Source organism: Asterias amurensis, chromosome 1 (genome assembly GCF_032118995.1).
Source record: "Asterias amurensis chromosome 1, ASM3211899v1".
NCBI classification, from domain to species: Eukaryota; Metazoa; Echinodermata; class Asteroidea; order Forcipulatida; family Asteriidae; genus Asterias; species Asterias amurensis.
In genome coordinates, this window is record NC_092648.1 from 9,616,525 (window position 1) to 9,631,960 (window position 15,436).

A 15,436-nucleotide genomic window follows, 5' to 3' on the forward strand; every position below is an offset into this window, starting at 1 on the left:
CCAATAAAATAACAAAAACAGACAAAAGGTTTAGTAAAAACTTCTTTATTTCATTCAGTAATTATAAAATATATCCAATACAAAAAGTTAATTGGTTTCCAAAATTAGTCTTACTTGACAGCTAGTCACTGTGATCCGACGCCATGTTTCTATTAATGACCTTAGCAATGGCAGTCTACCCACAGGATTTTTGTTAAGACCTTATGCACATGTCATTTCAGTAGGGCACTTCCATTTAGAGGTAAAGAAGCGGCAGTTCATTGGCCAAACCTGTGCGCTGTGCGTACAAACCTGTTCCGTTTTGATTGATATGTCATCGTTTAACCTCCAAGACGGTGGCTGAATAATGTTGATGCACAAGTAATGTAATAAGACTTGAATTTAGATAATCTTAATCTAAAAATTTATGCACAAAAACTAGAGCAACCTGACTATTTGTGTTAAATTGAATATATTAGTCAATGTTGAATTTGGACAGGGTTTCCTCCAATGCGAACAACGTTCCAGGACAAAATGAAGGTTTTCCGTACTTAATTCTTATGGTATATACAGGCATGATTTTTTTCCTACTTTAATCTGATTTCTGCTTGTTTTGCCCTCTAGAAAAATCAGCAAAATTTAAAGCAATTTTGAAGCCTATAAAAGCTTGTACATGTAAATGTAGCCCTTGCACCTTCGCCCTTGAAAATGTTCCTTTTTACCCCAAAGGACCAAAACTCATATTTGTGTTTTAACATCTTTGGAGTCTATAGCACTGGAATACCTAGTCATGCACTAAAAGTTAAGGTGTAAATAGAGTGCGTTATGAACACCAAGATGGCAACATGCTTGCATTCCAGACTGGGGTCTGAATATTCCTGTCTAGTTTCACAATGACGTCTTTGGGAAAAAGTGTTGATTAAGCCTTTTTAATGGTTAAGCAATTCAACACCAATGTTCATAACACGAACTATTACTAACCCTCTGCACCACACCTTAATCATCCTTGAAACTATCTCAACTCCTCAGCAATATGCAGAGCCGACAACCACATGGCAAAGGATGTGCCAGTCACTTACATCAATATTCTGTACTTATTTACACAATGGTCATGAGAAGCAATAACTGCCAAGGGACACAAATGTCAAACACACTCTGATGACTCTGCCATCAGAACACTCTTAGTGGTTGAGACAGAAGGAGACACTTTAATTACAAAGTCTGTCACTAAGTCTTTTCAGACTAGGATTTGTACCAGATTGTTTTGGCCTATGCAGTAGCTTGTACAACGGGTGTTGACTGTGTTGAAACAGCGCCCTCAGGGTTGTTGGTCTTCTTCAGTGGTATTTCTTTGCTCATAATTTCATAGTCGTAATCCTCTTCATTCATGGGGTCATATAAACTTGGTGACGTCTCGTCAACATCAAAACTGCAAAGGATCAACAAGAAATCATAAAGCAAATCCTGTGAATAATATTTGCAATTTGTCTGCCACAGTTCCACCGTGGAGGAAGGAAGAGAAGGAGTTCGCACGAAGGGACTTCAAAAGCCGAACCCGTGGTACAGCAGTTGTTTAACGACACCTCGTAATCACCCACATATCTTATACAAACAATGGGCGAACTGGCGTCTATGAGTTTGCGCGTGCCCACTTGGTTCTTTACGCAACTATGGCGTCATATGTTGTATGGATATAATAAAGAAAAACAATTTTTTGGAGACGCGATAAAATTTGTGGACGCCATCGGGACACCTAAACGATGCACACAATTGAATACAAACCACCCTCATGTGCTAATACCCAATTAATGAACTGCCGGAAAATTGCAAAAAATGTAAAAATATGGTATGATATTTCCATGATAACACCACAAATGAAGATGAAGAAGCCGATCAAAACTCACCTTCTACAACTCTGATTTTCATGTAAAAAACCCCAAAAGAACTGGAAAAACAATGCACTCGTTTGTACCATGTGCGCATCCATGAAAGACAAAGGAAACACACTGCGCATGCAGAAACTGTGTACTTTTGCAATTCTTGTCTCCAATGATTCATCTTTACACGCAGGCAACAATGCAGAGTGGCGGTATCGCACGTTCTGTACAAAGGGTGTGTCGCGTCTAATCCCGCTCGTTCTTCGGCTGTCCCGTCCTGCAGGAGGTCCCTATCTATTCCCACTGGTCAGACAGGGGCATTGTCAGGGTTTCTTTTGTTACTCTGCAGTTTGTACATTCTTGAAAACAGAACTAGTTTTTATTGTCTGTCTCTGTCATAAAGGTTTCTGGGAAGGGGCACTACTTGAAGACACGAGTTTACATTTTTGCGTCTCTGTATCTTAATTTTGGAAGCTAACAATATCAGAGGATGTAAAATAAAGACTTACTTGAGGACATTCTTGAAGAATCCATAGGCAGAGGTATTGTCCTTAAATACAGTCAGCATAACTTTCCTCATTTGTGTTCTGCAAGGGGGAAAATAAAAAATAATTGTTGAAAATCACAAAACTACATATATTATTCTTAAATAATAGCTTGCAATGTCGATTTATAGATCGAGTCGCTTAAAATAAAATTTGTCGCTTAAAGGGAAGGTACACGTTTGGTAGTTACTCAAAACAAATATTAACTTAAAAACTGACTTAGTAACGAGCATTGGAGAGCTGTTGATAGTATAAAACATTGTAGGAAACGACTCTCTCTGAAGTAACGTATTTTTTAAGAAAGAGGTAATTTCTCACTAAAATATTAAAAGACTTCTAGCCAGAAGTCTTTAATGTCTATCTGAAAGCACACAAGTTTGTCCAGCAAGGGTACTTTTTTTTTCATCATTTTCTTGCAACTTCGATGACCAATTGAGCCCAAATTTTCACAGGCTTGTTATTTTGTGCATATGTTGAGATACACCAAGTGAGAAGACTGGTCTTTGACAATTATCAAACATGTCCAGGCCTTTAAATTAACGTATGCATCTACATAGTACAAAGACATACAGCAAACTGTTTATTAGACACTGTGGTTTTGAATAAGGGAATAAAAGGGTAGTGACGAGTTATTAAACTGCCGTTTAAAACCTTGCAGGGTCATGGTTGGCGATAAAAGCCTGACTCTTGGCCCTCACCTGGCCAGGACCCTGGAAGGTTTTAAACGGCATTTTAATAACGAGTCACTACTCTTTCATTCCCATTCCTAAATGCCTTTTTGGTTAAAAGACGTAAAAGAGTAAGCAACTCTTTAAAACTTATCAAATTTCCGACGTCCTGGAGCCGTGTACGTGTGTTGCATTTTTATGACTGAGACAGTTTTCGGATATGCATTGGTGCGCGGCAAACTCATCAAAAGTGCCTGCATCACCCATAACAAGAAGCGACTTGCACCAAGACTGGCGCGAAGTATGCATCTAAACGTATCCGAAAACAACTGGTTATAAACAACTCCAGCTGGTCATTATCATTTGTTTAAACACCCCCACGTGACGCGCTTTCCACCAATAGGAATAGCGAAACTATCCGAGATATTTATGAATGATGGATAAACTCTGCCAGCATGCAATAATATGTTATCATGTAGACATTAAATGACACACAGTCAACTCTCCTACTGTCTGACCCTTCAACACGATCATCAACATGATATCATATGGAATGTAATATCTTGACTATACATAAATTGTAAAGTTTGATTACTGTATACTCCCCAGGGAGCTGAGATGGTTCAAGGGAAGATTTAAGGCCCAGTGACCAGGGGTAATAATGTTGGAAGTGCTTTGAGGCGCACTTCAGGCTATGATAAAGTACTGTATAAAAATTGATTATTATTATTATTATTACTGATTATTAATAGAAAACCAATAATGCAACTGAAGAAGAATGAACTTACTTGTGAGCAATCAGAGAGAGTATCTGCATGAGGAACTTGCCTAAACCTTTCCTTCTTATACCTTCAGTCAGCTGAATCTCATAACTGAAAAAAAAAAAATACGGCAACAAAAAAACCTCCTCAGATTACATTGACAATCTCTTTTGATAACAAACAAAGATTTATTTTTTGATACATTGTAGTCCAGTTTTGACTCAAAACAACATGGCCGAGGTCTTGGGCCCTTCAAAACGGTAAAGAGTAAGGGTAAAAAAACAAATTATAATCTTTATTTGCAATGCAACATTAAAGACACTGGACACCTTTGGTAATTGTCAAAGTGCCTTTAACATGTATACAATTGTTCTGATACATGCTGCTAAAACTGAGGATTCAAACTGCCTCTAACCACCAGGCTAGCTCGGTGGGCTAGTGGTAAGACATTTCCGCTAGCAACACAATGGTGGGTTGAACTCACAATCGGGTGAATTTCCTGTGGATTTTGTTCACATGAATTTTGGAAAAGTATCGAGTATATAGTTCTTACAACAAATCAGTTGATCGTAAACAAATAAAACAAATTCTTTATTCTTTATCCATTAAATTTTGGTTCTTGTACAACAAAGAAACAGGTGCAGTTGAAGTTCTGGGGGTTCAAGAACTTCATGAAATATAAGAACTTCATATTTGTACACATTTACTTCTCCTGCTTTGCCAGGAAATGGCAAGATTCATATGGAATTTAAGAAATCGTTCTTAGTTCAACTAGCACCAGTACTAATAATATCAACGATTCATTGATTCACAACAACAATATATTCTTACCAATAAACAACCTCCTCTTCAAAATCCAAATCAAATCGGAAGTGTACGAAGCCTACAGGTGTACCCTCAGCATCCTTAGCTATCAGGTACCATGCCCTCTCATCAGTCAATTCTTCTTTCTTCTCCCATGACTTCCAACCACTGTTTCCATTCTCATAGCTGAAATAAAAGAGGCTTGAGTTAGCCTTTTGTTTAACTGGTTCTCTGTACCAATGCAGGGCCATGCCGTAGAAGCCTACACAAGTGGGGCTATGTTACGTCTCTGCTTTGCAACAGTGGCGAAACCCAGACGATGCGCCATGTGATGGTGGCATCAAAGCCCTTCAACTGGCCAAGTACCCAGCTGTAAACTGGCTTATGGAGTTCAGAACGAGATCAGAATAGCAGACGACATCATCATCAGTTAACAGATTTGAGTTTAAAGATGGACTATAACGGTACTCCTACATTAAAATCACTATCAGAACTTGTTTATGTTGTGTTCAGCTATCAATTCATTGTTGTGGTCATGTTTTTCTCCAAATAATTTGGCTACAATTTGACCGAAAAAATTTGACCTCGATTCTTCGATTTTGAAATTTCCCGCCCTGTACTGGTTCCCGGCTATTAAACCAACACTGAAATCCAAGCGGATTTGTAAACCAGCGGACGTCATGAACGCGGTCAAAAAATGGTGATGTCATACCCATGAAGCAACGAGAGTAAACAAAGATTACGCCATGTTACTCCGTGTGTTGTGTATGCGTTTTCATCCACACTATAGGCGTGCGTGTGTGCTACGAAGCTTTTTGTTTCTAATGTATCAGCTATAAATACTGCCGACTATTAATTGGTTGTTTGTGGATGCACTAGAAGTTTCAAAGTTTGTGTAAGAAGCCTGGATCGATTCCGAAATTTAAACCTCTAAGCATCGAGAGAATTCAGGGGGATCTTCTACCACCAGGCCCCAGCCAGTGCTGCTTGTGCATGCTACGACGTCGGCGGGGTCCCTCTGCCGTGGCCCTGGTCGCAAGTGGCCGTGGAACAGCAAAAGAATCAAGTGGCATTACAGAAAAGAGAGGGAGAAAAGCCTGGTAAGTACTTGTTAATAATTTTTAAAAATCTACTACTGAGAAACTATCTCCATTATTAATTCAGGCCCAATACATGTACATGTAATTGTAATAAGAAAAATAGTAAACAATCTCTACCCTTTTCATGCAAGGAACAATCATCTTGTTGTCAAATGACACGATGTGCATGCTCTGAATCTGACCCGACTACTATAAAATAGCTACATAGTGTATTGACTCTGTTGAGTGATGAATTCATGTAGCCACCCAAGTGCTTTAGGCATGTTTATGCCCTGGTTTACACTTTCTGGCATGTTCATGCTCAACCATGTGTGAACACTATATTAATCCATTTAAAAAGTTTATTGTTACAGTTAACAGTTTATTGGCCTCGCTGACATGTATTTATATTGGTCTATACTGGATTGCTGGACATTGTTTTTGCCAAAGCTGCCTAAGAATTGTTCGCTTTTTTTTTTTAAGGCACAGCTCAAAAATATGTTCAAACTCCCATCCATATAATTGCCCATCCATGGTCATTCAGAATTTTTCTCTCCTAATTCAGGAATTACCAATTCCAGAGAAGTTTAGTCTGAAGTTTTCCTATAGCTGTGTTTATTGGCTTGGCACGGTTAATTATGGAGTGTTTACTATATTTGCATTTGTAAAATAAGGCCAGTTCTTTTTCAGCACTAGTTTTTTTATTTATTTATTTATTTTTTGTTTTTATATTTTTTTGTACAGAAATAACTCGCAGCTCTACACTACAATGAGAATGCAGGACGAAGACAATGCAGTACGGAGACATGCTAGCCAGAACTAGAAATGGAGACCTAAGATTCTCAATAGCACTTTAGGTAAGTAGTAGGCCTATGCATGCAAATTTTCAGAGGATCAGATGATTTCTTCATTTTTAGTTTTTCAGCTGCCCCTTTGAAAACTGTTCACGGTGGAGGGGGGGGGGGGAGGGGATGGGGGTGTTGAATCGCAAGAACCCCCCCCCCCCCCACCCCGATCTGTACCTGAACAGTTTTGTACTAGGTGTAGATCTGGGGGAGGGGGTGGTTGGAGGTCATGTTTTCTATCAGACATAAAGAAAACCTGCCCCCTTGGTTTTGTTGCATGTGGACTCCTTTTGTACTGGTTTTGCGTTAACTCCTGTAAGGTTCTTTTCAAAATTACGCCAACTCAAAGAGAGATTGTCAGTACATGGTGTTACGTCAAACCTTCCGAGATTGTATTTCTGCCTTGTAAATTTTCAAGAAATCCCACATAACGATTATTTGGTTTTGTTTTTTATTTTTCATTAAACAGATACGCATAGAATGCATGCACAATGCACTTGTTCATTGTCAGCAGGGTGACAAGACATGAAAACATCTCCATCCGCAGCTGATGTGTAACCCCCGTGTCATTGATATCAACCTTCACCAGCTGGAAAAAGATGCAACAGCTTTTTTTTTTGGGGGGGGGGGGGTGGGGGTTCAAAGGTAGTGGGTTCAACTTTGTTTGAAGAAAGAATGACCTGTGTCCAGTTTCATGGATCTGTTCATCACCAAATTCTGCGCTTATGATCACTGTTCTCTGCTTACGTCCAAACGCTAAATTTCTGAGCTTACTTTGTAAGCGTAGAATGCCTGGCATAAACCAAGTATGCACCCATGACCCGCAAAAGCCAAAATTTGCTGGTAACCCGTGAAACACGCTTGACGTATGCACAGAATTTCCTGCTTCCGCAAGAGTCGATTCTTTGTTTACAGTAAGCAGATCCATGAAATTGGGCCCTAGCTTGTACACATTGATGTGGGTTTTTATTTTATTTTTTATATATATATTTTTTTTTGGGGGGGGTAACCAGGGTAGTACAATCAACTTTGTTTAAAAACAGAATGACATGGTCTGTACACAATGATTTTATTATATTCTTTTAATGTACAACTTAATTTACAATTTACAAAGAGAACCACAGCTAACTAGGTACATAACATGGCTTAGGTTTTCTTTTTTTGGGGGGGAGGGGCGTTGACAGGGTTGTATAGTTAACTTTTTTTGATGACGGAATGTTCAGATGATTTCGCTATCACTAGGCAACCTTTTTTTCAATTTTGATATTTTAAACTCAAAAATAAACTATTGTCGTTCGCAAATACATACAGTTTTAGTGTTGTCGTTATTATGGAGGTGTACATGGCTTCTGTTTTTTGTTTTGTTTTTATATTTCTGCTAACCAAGTTGAATGTTGTTACCATGTTAATCATAGTGTATTGTTGACAACAAGGGACAAGTTTATTGCACATAAGTGCTAAATTAATCAATTTGAACCACACACCTAATTTTATAAGCCATAGTAATTTACATTTTGTGTCTTTCAGAGGGGTGGGTGGTTCAAATTAAATTAATCAATTTGAACCACCCACCCATCTGAAAGAAACAAAATGAAATAATATACATTTCTACGTAAATTATTATGGCTTATCAAATTATTTCTCACTCCCTCCGGATCATTATAACTTGGAAAATTGTTACGACTGAAGACAAATAAACCAAAGCAAAGCTGCCTAATCCGTTGGTGGATACGAAAATCCTTCCAACTGTACTGTACACGAGGGTTTGGAAACGTCCTTCGTGTTGCTGCCATCAAACATGATGTCAGTGGCAGCGGTTGAACGGACAAGATAGTCCTAAGCTCACCACTTGCTGATAATCATCATTGCAGTGTTTTCTGTAAAACAAAACAAAAGAATTCATACAAAATTATTAACAACAGATGTTTGGTTTGCATGGTGAAGTGTTAATATTGCATGTGTGTACCTGAATTCCTTTAAAACTATACCTATGCCAGAAGGCAATCATAATCCAAAGTAGCAGTTACATACATGTACATGAGATATTTGTGTAGATGCACATGTGTCAACCACCACGCAGTTACTTGGTGGAGAAAAACAACAACATAGGTTATCTACAATATCAGTTTAAATTGATAATGTATGAATTTTGCCAACAAAGTAAAAACGCAAGACAAAAATTACCCCTCCCCTCACATTTCTACTGCCTAAGTCAGTGCATGTGTTGTTCACATACATGTATTATGACGTGAATGGAGGTAAACAATAAACCTTGTCCATCATGTTCGTTCATGTTTTAATTTAGTCAAGGATAGCCTTCAACTGTTTTTGGGAGCAGAAATAAACTGATCAAACGCAGCATCATTCAGTATAATTCATGAAACGTTTTGTGGCCTTACCAGTCTGTCTTTAGCCGTCGATCATCAAGGTTTGGCTCATCGTCTTCGGCCTGACGATCATCGTCCCCGGGCTGGTTAACTACATGCACTCATAACACGTCTTCGGCTTCTCTCTCGTCCGGTGAGCTCCCCTTATCGCTAGAGCCCTCACTTTCCTCTGAAGTGCCTCCCTGAAATGCCTTTTCCTCATCTATACTGTGGTTTTCCCAAGACCCGCTGCCATCGGACAGTTTTGCTGTTTTTTTGTGTCAAAAAAATGCAGCCTATAGTGTCCGATGTTATTCCACATTCAATGTACATGTAAAATGCACGCACACGATCGACCTGACACACTGTGTACAGAGCTTCGGTACGTGGTGTGACGTCACACACTGTGTATGAATGGTTCGTGGGTCACCGGCTTTTGCCGAAACTGAGTTTTCTGGGTCGGAGTACGCCGCGCGAATTTGTGTTTTTTTTGCATGAAGGTAAAGGTTTTATTGAATACTACTAAAATATCAGTCCTTATTTTACATTTCTTGTACAAAAATAGTAATATTGGCTATATCAATAATCTGTTATAGTCCATCTTTAAGAAGTGTGGGTCTGGATAAACATAACCTAATTGGATTTGACTAAAGCTCCTTACACAACATGCAATGGCAGTCTTCTTCACTGGCATTTGAGTTTGTGTGCATGTTTGGTGGTAGTCTGTCAACATGCTATGACTGGGACTTGACTTGCTTGAGACTTCCAGGGACTTCAATCACTAAAATTCTGTATTTGAACCCTTGTCTGTGTCAATTTGTATACTTACAGTGTTTGCATGTTTTTCTTGGTGAGGTTGAAGGCCCAGTCCAAATATTCTTCAGAAAGACTAGTACTTCTCTGACAGTCTATCGTTAGGTTCAAACTGTGGGAAGAATCACATGTGATCTAGCATTATCAAACCATCAACAACTAAGGGAATAAAAGGGTAACAACCAATTTTTATTTTTCCGTTTAAAACCGGCGCGTCGTGGCCGTGCGGTAAAGGCCCGAGCCTAAGGCGAGGGCCTTTATCGCACAGCCACGACCCTGCAAGGTTTTAAACGGCAGTTTAAGAACAAGTCACTACTGCTTATTTCCCATTCATAAATGCCTCTTTGGTTATGATGCATAATAAAGTATGAAACTCTGTAAAGCTTTTTCCGACGTTCTTGAGCTCTGTACATGTATTGCATTTTTATGACTGAGACAGTTTTCTGATATGCATTTGTGTGCGTAGTCGTATGCATCTAAACGTATCCGCAAACAACCAGTTATAAACAGCTCCAGTTGGGCATTATTAACCGTTTAAACACCCCCACGTGACACGCTCTCCACCAATAGAAATAACGAAACTGTCTGGTGCATTTATTGTTGATTTGTTTAAACAATTTTGTCCAAAGTGTTTCGAAAAAATAACTTATAACAGCAATTTTGTTGGAAAACACAAATACCATGTTAACATGGGAAACATTAGAAAATGTCAATTCAGATCATGACCTTTACTTTGACCTGGTTGATTGAGTGGAAGTAGGTCAGATCTTACAGCCGTTTGCAGCCACCAAGGGTATCTTTGGTGTAAGCCATTTCCGGCTGCTTATGAGCATTTTGGTACAAGTCGTTTGCAAACCACATTCTAAAAAGTCAGTCATTTTCCTGAATCCAGTTTTGGAGGATTTGTGACTAATATGGTTGGTGGATCAGTTAACTTTGTTATGGTATAATAAAAGCTAATGATAAGATAAAACCAATGTAGCTTACCCATTCCTGTTGTATTTCTTGAATGGTAATAGATTAGCCATGGGGTCAGTCAGCTTATTAGCTTCATCTACAGCAGCTTTAGATACTGCAATAATGGCCTGCTCCTACAACCAATATAGAAATACATAAAAATAATGAGTACTTGCAATTAACGCATTTCACACTTGTCACTCAATAATAAGAATAATACTAATAATAACAAACTGCATTTCACAACAATGCACTTTACATTAATACCCAGCCCCTGGTCATAAGCCCAATAACGTTACTTTAATCTTTCTCAGCTCCTTAGGGACTACACAAGCCAGAGCTGCTGCGGCGCTCCAGTGGTTTTTCCATATACAATATCAGCCTCAACCCTCGCAGGTACCCAATTATACACCATGGGTGAAGAGAAGCATCTTGCTCAAGGACACAACTGTCATGACCAGGAATCCACACTCTAATGACTTAATCCACACTCTAATAAATTAACCACCAGAATTTGAGTTTGATGCTCGAAACCTCTTGGCCATGCCATCCTATAAAGTGTTATATATAGGTCAGGATATGTCCACTTTTCAAAATATGCAGAACGTTCAAACCAAACCCAGAAAGAAAAAACTGACAAATAGACAAACAAAACTAACACTCAAACAGTGCAATTGTCAACTGAAAATTTGCTAATTCTTTTTAAAGATTTTGTTCTGCAATAGAAAGTGTTCTCTCTGTTGACCCTACCTAGCTTAAGAAATATAAATATTGGTTATAAACCCTTTCAAAATTTCCTACATTTCCTTAGTCTTTCTTACCTCTTTCCTTCTCAATTTCTTCTCTTTACCTTTGGCTGATTTTCTCTACAATAAAAAAAAGAAAATTTAATAGATGTCGAGATTTGCATCGATGTGTATATTATTAAGCACTGAATACTCAGTACTTTCAAGAGTTGTGAGAAAAAATCCACAGGCAAATGACTTGAGTGGGATTTGAACCCACATTCATTCCCAAAGCCTTTGTGGACTGATGTTTTACCATTAAGAGAAGAAGTTTCTGTATGGCGCCACCACTTTTTCATTCGATATGAAATAATAAAATATCTAGTTAACCTCAATGAGATATCCCAGTTTGTAAAAATAAGTGTAAAAGTGGTGGCGCCATGCAGAAAGTTATTCTACCATTACAGTAGACCACCGAGCTAGCCGTGTGGCTGGAGGCAGTTCAAAATCCTATGTCATGTGTTAGCTGCAGGTAAAACCTGTTAAATCGGTACCAACCCAGTTGTCATGGTTGTAGCAATTTATCACATCATTGTTTAGGGAGCCCCATAAAACCTTAGTATTTTTTAAAAACCAAACATTGTGATCGGTCCCCGTTTCTCGCTATATATGAATATGATTGGTGATGTCCAGCAATTGCTTTAACATATTTATGAGAGCGTGTGCACAACTTCTTTATCATGAGCGAGTTGTCTAGGATTGTTGAGAACTTGAGAGACATCTTTTCAGTTTGAAAGCTTCACTCTCATTCTCAGTCTCACTAATAAAAACTTATTTGAATTAGGTCGAAGGCGAGGGCAAGGGGGAGGGGGGCTTTAGGTTAGGCCTACTACTACTAACTTTTACACCATGTACACTAGCTGGCTAATGACTAGCCGGGACATAATATCTAAAGACCTACCCTAGCCCTGGTACTACCAGGGCTAGGGTAGGTCTATATTATGTGCCAGTGGTAGGGCGTTAGTCAGTGCCACTGGAGTCCAACCTGGGCTAAGCATACATGTGATTGAAATTGAAAAGGCCTACCCCACCAAACACTTGCAATAAATAAGTGTAACAATTTGCGTCCTGCCACCACTTAAAGCCATTGGACCCTTTCGTTTCAGAAAAAAAAATAAAAGTTCACAGATTTACAAATAACTTACAGGGTTTACAGAAGGCAATGGTGAAAGACTTCTCTTGAAATATTATTCCATGAAATGCTTTACTTTTTGAGAAAACAGCAAAACAATATAAATTCTCGTTTACGAGAATTACGGATTTATTTAAACACATGTCATGACACGGCGAAACGTGCGGAAACAAAGGTGGGGTTTTCCGTTGTTTTCTCCCGACTCCGATGACAGTTTGAGCCTAAATTTTCACAGGTTTGTTATTTGATATAGAAGTTGTGGTACACAATGTGTGGGCCTTGGACAACACTGTTTACCGAAAGGGTTCAATGGCTTTAATAAAATTAATAAGAAGATGTTCCTTTTTTATGATGTAAAGAAGTGGTGTCACGATACAGAAGTCTTCCCACATTTCCGAGAATGACAAAAATAAAGTAAATATGATTGCATTGTCGCTGGGCAGCTCGGGGCCAATTATACGAAGTGGATTGGCCCTTTGGTTTGGGGGTTGCTGGTTGGCCGTCGGTCATGTCGGTTGGGTGCACAAACCAAACCATCATGAACATCAACAGAACATGTATGAATAATATGTATGGTAATTGGTAACCAAATCATGGTAAACTACGCGCCATCAAGCTACCTACACTAGCTACAAAAAGCATATAGAAATAGACATACTTACTCCCATTTTGTGTTAGCTTGCTTTTTACTTTTAAGTGTTTGAAATTATGTTTTAGCAACCAGTCGAGTTCCTGAGTGTACACCACTTTTCAGCTAACCAAGAAACCGCGCGAAAACGTTTGTTTGTTAGCAGTTTCACTTCTCAACAATAGCTTTAAAGTGCGCCCTCTTTCGTGTGATTTTGACATGATTGTTGTTTGGACGTGGCGAGTCCCGTCCCATCAGGCTCTGAAAAGGAGATGAATAGTACGTTTTTGTAATTATCTGAACAATTAAAAAAAATATTTCCAGGAAGTTTTATGAGAATGGATTAAACCGTAATAGCATTGTATAACTATTTCTGCATAACTCGATGACGTTTTTGGCCGAATGATTTCTCCCCTCCTGCATGGCACTGGAGCAAAGTGACCCTTTGCATCAAAAATTAAAGAGCACCGCATGGTGCAAGATGAGGAACTGAAGCTTTATCTATCGTTGGAACGTGAAATACGCATGGGCGCCATTTCAGCAAGTAAATGTTTTGTTTCCCATTGATAGGAATGGTTATTGTCTGCACTGATCTGCACTGATCTACTGTTGAATCAAAAGAGTTACTTGCCGAAATGGCATCCAGTGGGATTTCACATTTCAGCTCGAGTTCCGCATCTTGCGCCTTGCGGCGCTCTATAATCTTTGCTTTGCACGTTCGCAGCGATATTAGGCCTACTATGGCTATGCATAACTCAATGAAAGGAGAATTTAAATCACTAGTCTTGGTGCAAGACGTTTCTCGTTTCCTTTTCACACACGCCGCGGCCAATTCACCGACAGCGCGCGCAACGACTCACCTCTATAGTTGCAATAGACGCCATCTTTACGAGCAAATTGCATTTAAGCTTGCAGGCGCGTCAAACGCTCAGTTTATTAACGCAACCACGCTGTTTACTAACCAATCAGGCAACGAGTTTTGTGAATTCTGCGCGTGCTGCACGCCGTTCTCGCGCAAAACACATGGCTATGTGTTCCAAATTGCCCGTAAAGATGGCCGATTTACGTCATGTGGGAACTATCTATTGCGTCAGTGGATAGAGTATAAACAAAACCATTGATCTCCATTAAACTGATCTTAGTATAATGGAGATCAATGAACAAAACCAACCAACACTAATAGATAGTTCCAACATGACGTAAATCGGCCATCTTTACGGGCAATTTGGAACACATAGCCATGTGTTTTGCGCGAGAACGGCGTGCAGCACGCGCAGAATTCACAAAACTCGTTGCCTAATTGGTTAGTAAACAGCGTGGTTGCCTTAATAAACTGAGCGCTTGACGCGCCTGCAAGCTTAAATGCAATTTGCCCGTAAAGATGGCGTCTATTGCAACATACATAGAAATAGAACCCGGAGAACGCTGAGCTCGACCACCCTCTGTGTCGTCGGTGGACGCGGCGTATCAATACCGAGTCGTGTGACACTCGCGTATGGCAAGATGGCAAGATGTCAGCGCACATGGACCATTTCTAGTGTTTTCATTGGTCAATGATGATATCATTGTATGGCAAAATTGTATGGCAAAATTATTTGCCATACACGCGTTACGAAAATGACGTATGCGCGTCCATAAAAATGGTCTCACAACAAAACAGCACGCACAATGAGACACTCAGCGTTCTCCGGGTTCTATTTCTATGCATATTAGGCCGTGTCCGAATTGGCGACTTCGGCTACAGCTACGGCTAGGGCGCGCGCGTCTGCTATTCTTCAACACTGACAGACGCGCTGATCTAGACGTGCAAGTCTCGCGCGCACCGGAGCGAGAAAACACGACAACTGAAGAACTTAATTTTTATATGAATCAAGTCTTTGCTTTAATGTTTTCTTAATGCCGAATCTGAACAACACAAATACCTATTAGAGCTTGTTTAAATTAGTTTTAGCTTTTTAAACTAATACACAATTATCGGTTAAAGTCTATGTATAGACAAAAGTAAAACTCTGGGACAAGGATGTTGTTTGATCTTAAATGTTTTTAAACCCCCCTTATTGTAATAGACCAATCCACTAAGCTCCGCTCCATTGCGTATTGACCAATCACAACGCAACGAAGGTCCGACAAAAGGTCCGACATGCGTGCGCGTATCTTGGTGCGCGCGACAGAGTTGTGCAGAAAGGCATTGGAAAGC

At 39.4% G+C, this 15,436-nt stretch overlaps 1 protein-coding gene and 1 long non-coding RNA gene across 2 annotated transcripts; one reads left to right on the forward strand and one right to left on the reverse strand.

The window, feature by feature from the left end:
- Positions 1-29: 29 nt before the first annotated feature.
- On the reverse strand, positions 30-13,433 carry LOC139944897 (N-alpha-acetyltransferase 40-like). Its single transcript, XM_071942066.1, has 8 exons — positions 13,274-13,433; positions 11,516-11,560; positions 10,725-10,828; positions 9,754-9,849; positions 4,662-4,820; positions 3,858-3,941; positions 2,366-2,443; positions 30-1,408 (listed from the first exon to the last, which is right to left on the reverse strand). The coding sequence occupies exons 1-8, from the start codon at positions 13,277-13,279 to the stop codon at positions 1,249-1,251; spliced, it is 732 nt and encodes a 243-aa protein (XP_071798167.1). The 5' UTR covers positions 13,280-13,433; the 3' UTR covers positions 30-1,248.
- Positions 5,189-7,164, forward strand: LOC139940657 (uncharacterized). The gene is made up of 3 exons (XR_011786485.1): positions 5,189-5,734; positions 6,458-6,570; positions 7,028-7,164. It is a non-coding gene; the product is annotated as an uncharacterized lncRNA (long non-coding RNA).
- Positions 13,434-15,436: the final 2,003 nt, after the last annotated feature.

Bases quoted from the DNA above. Each gene is read 5' to 3' on its own strand.
- LOC139944897 (XM_071942066.1), bottom strand. The intron at 4,821-9,753 runs GTAAGTATACAA...CTTTTATTTCAG, and splicing joins AAGAAAAACATGCAAACACT to CTATGAGAATGGAAACAGTG. The intron at 2,444-3,857 runs GTAAGTTCATTC...TCCCCCTTGCAG, and splicing joins CTCTCTCTGATTGCTCACAA to AACACAAATGAGGAAAGTTA.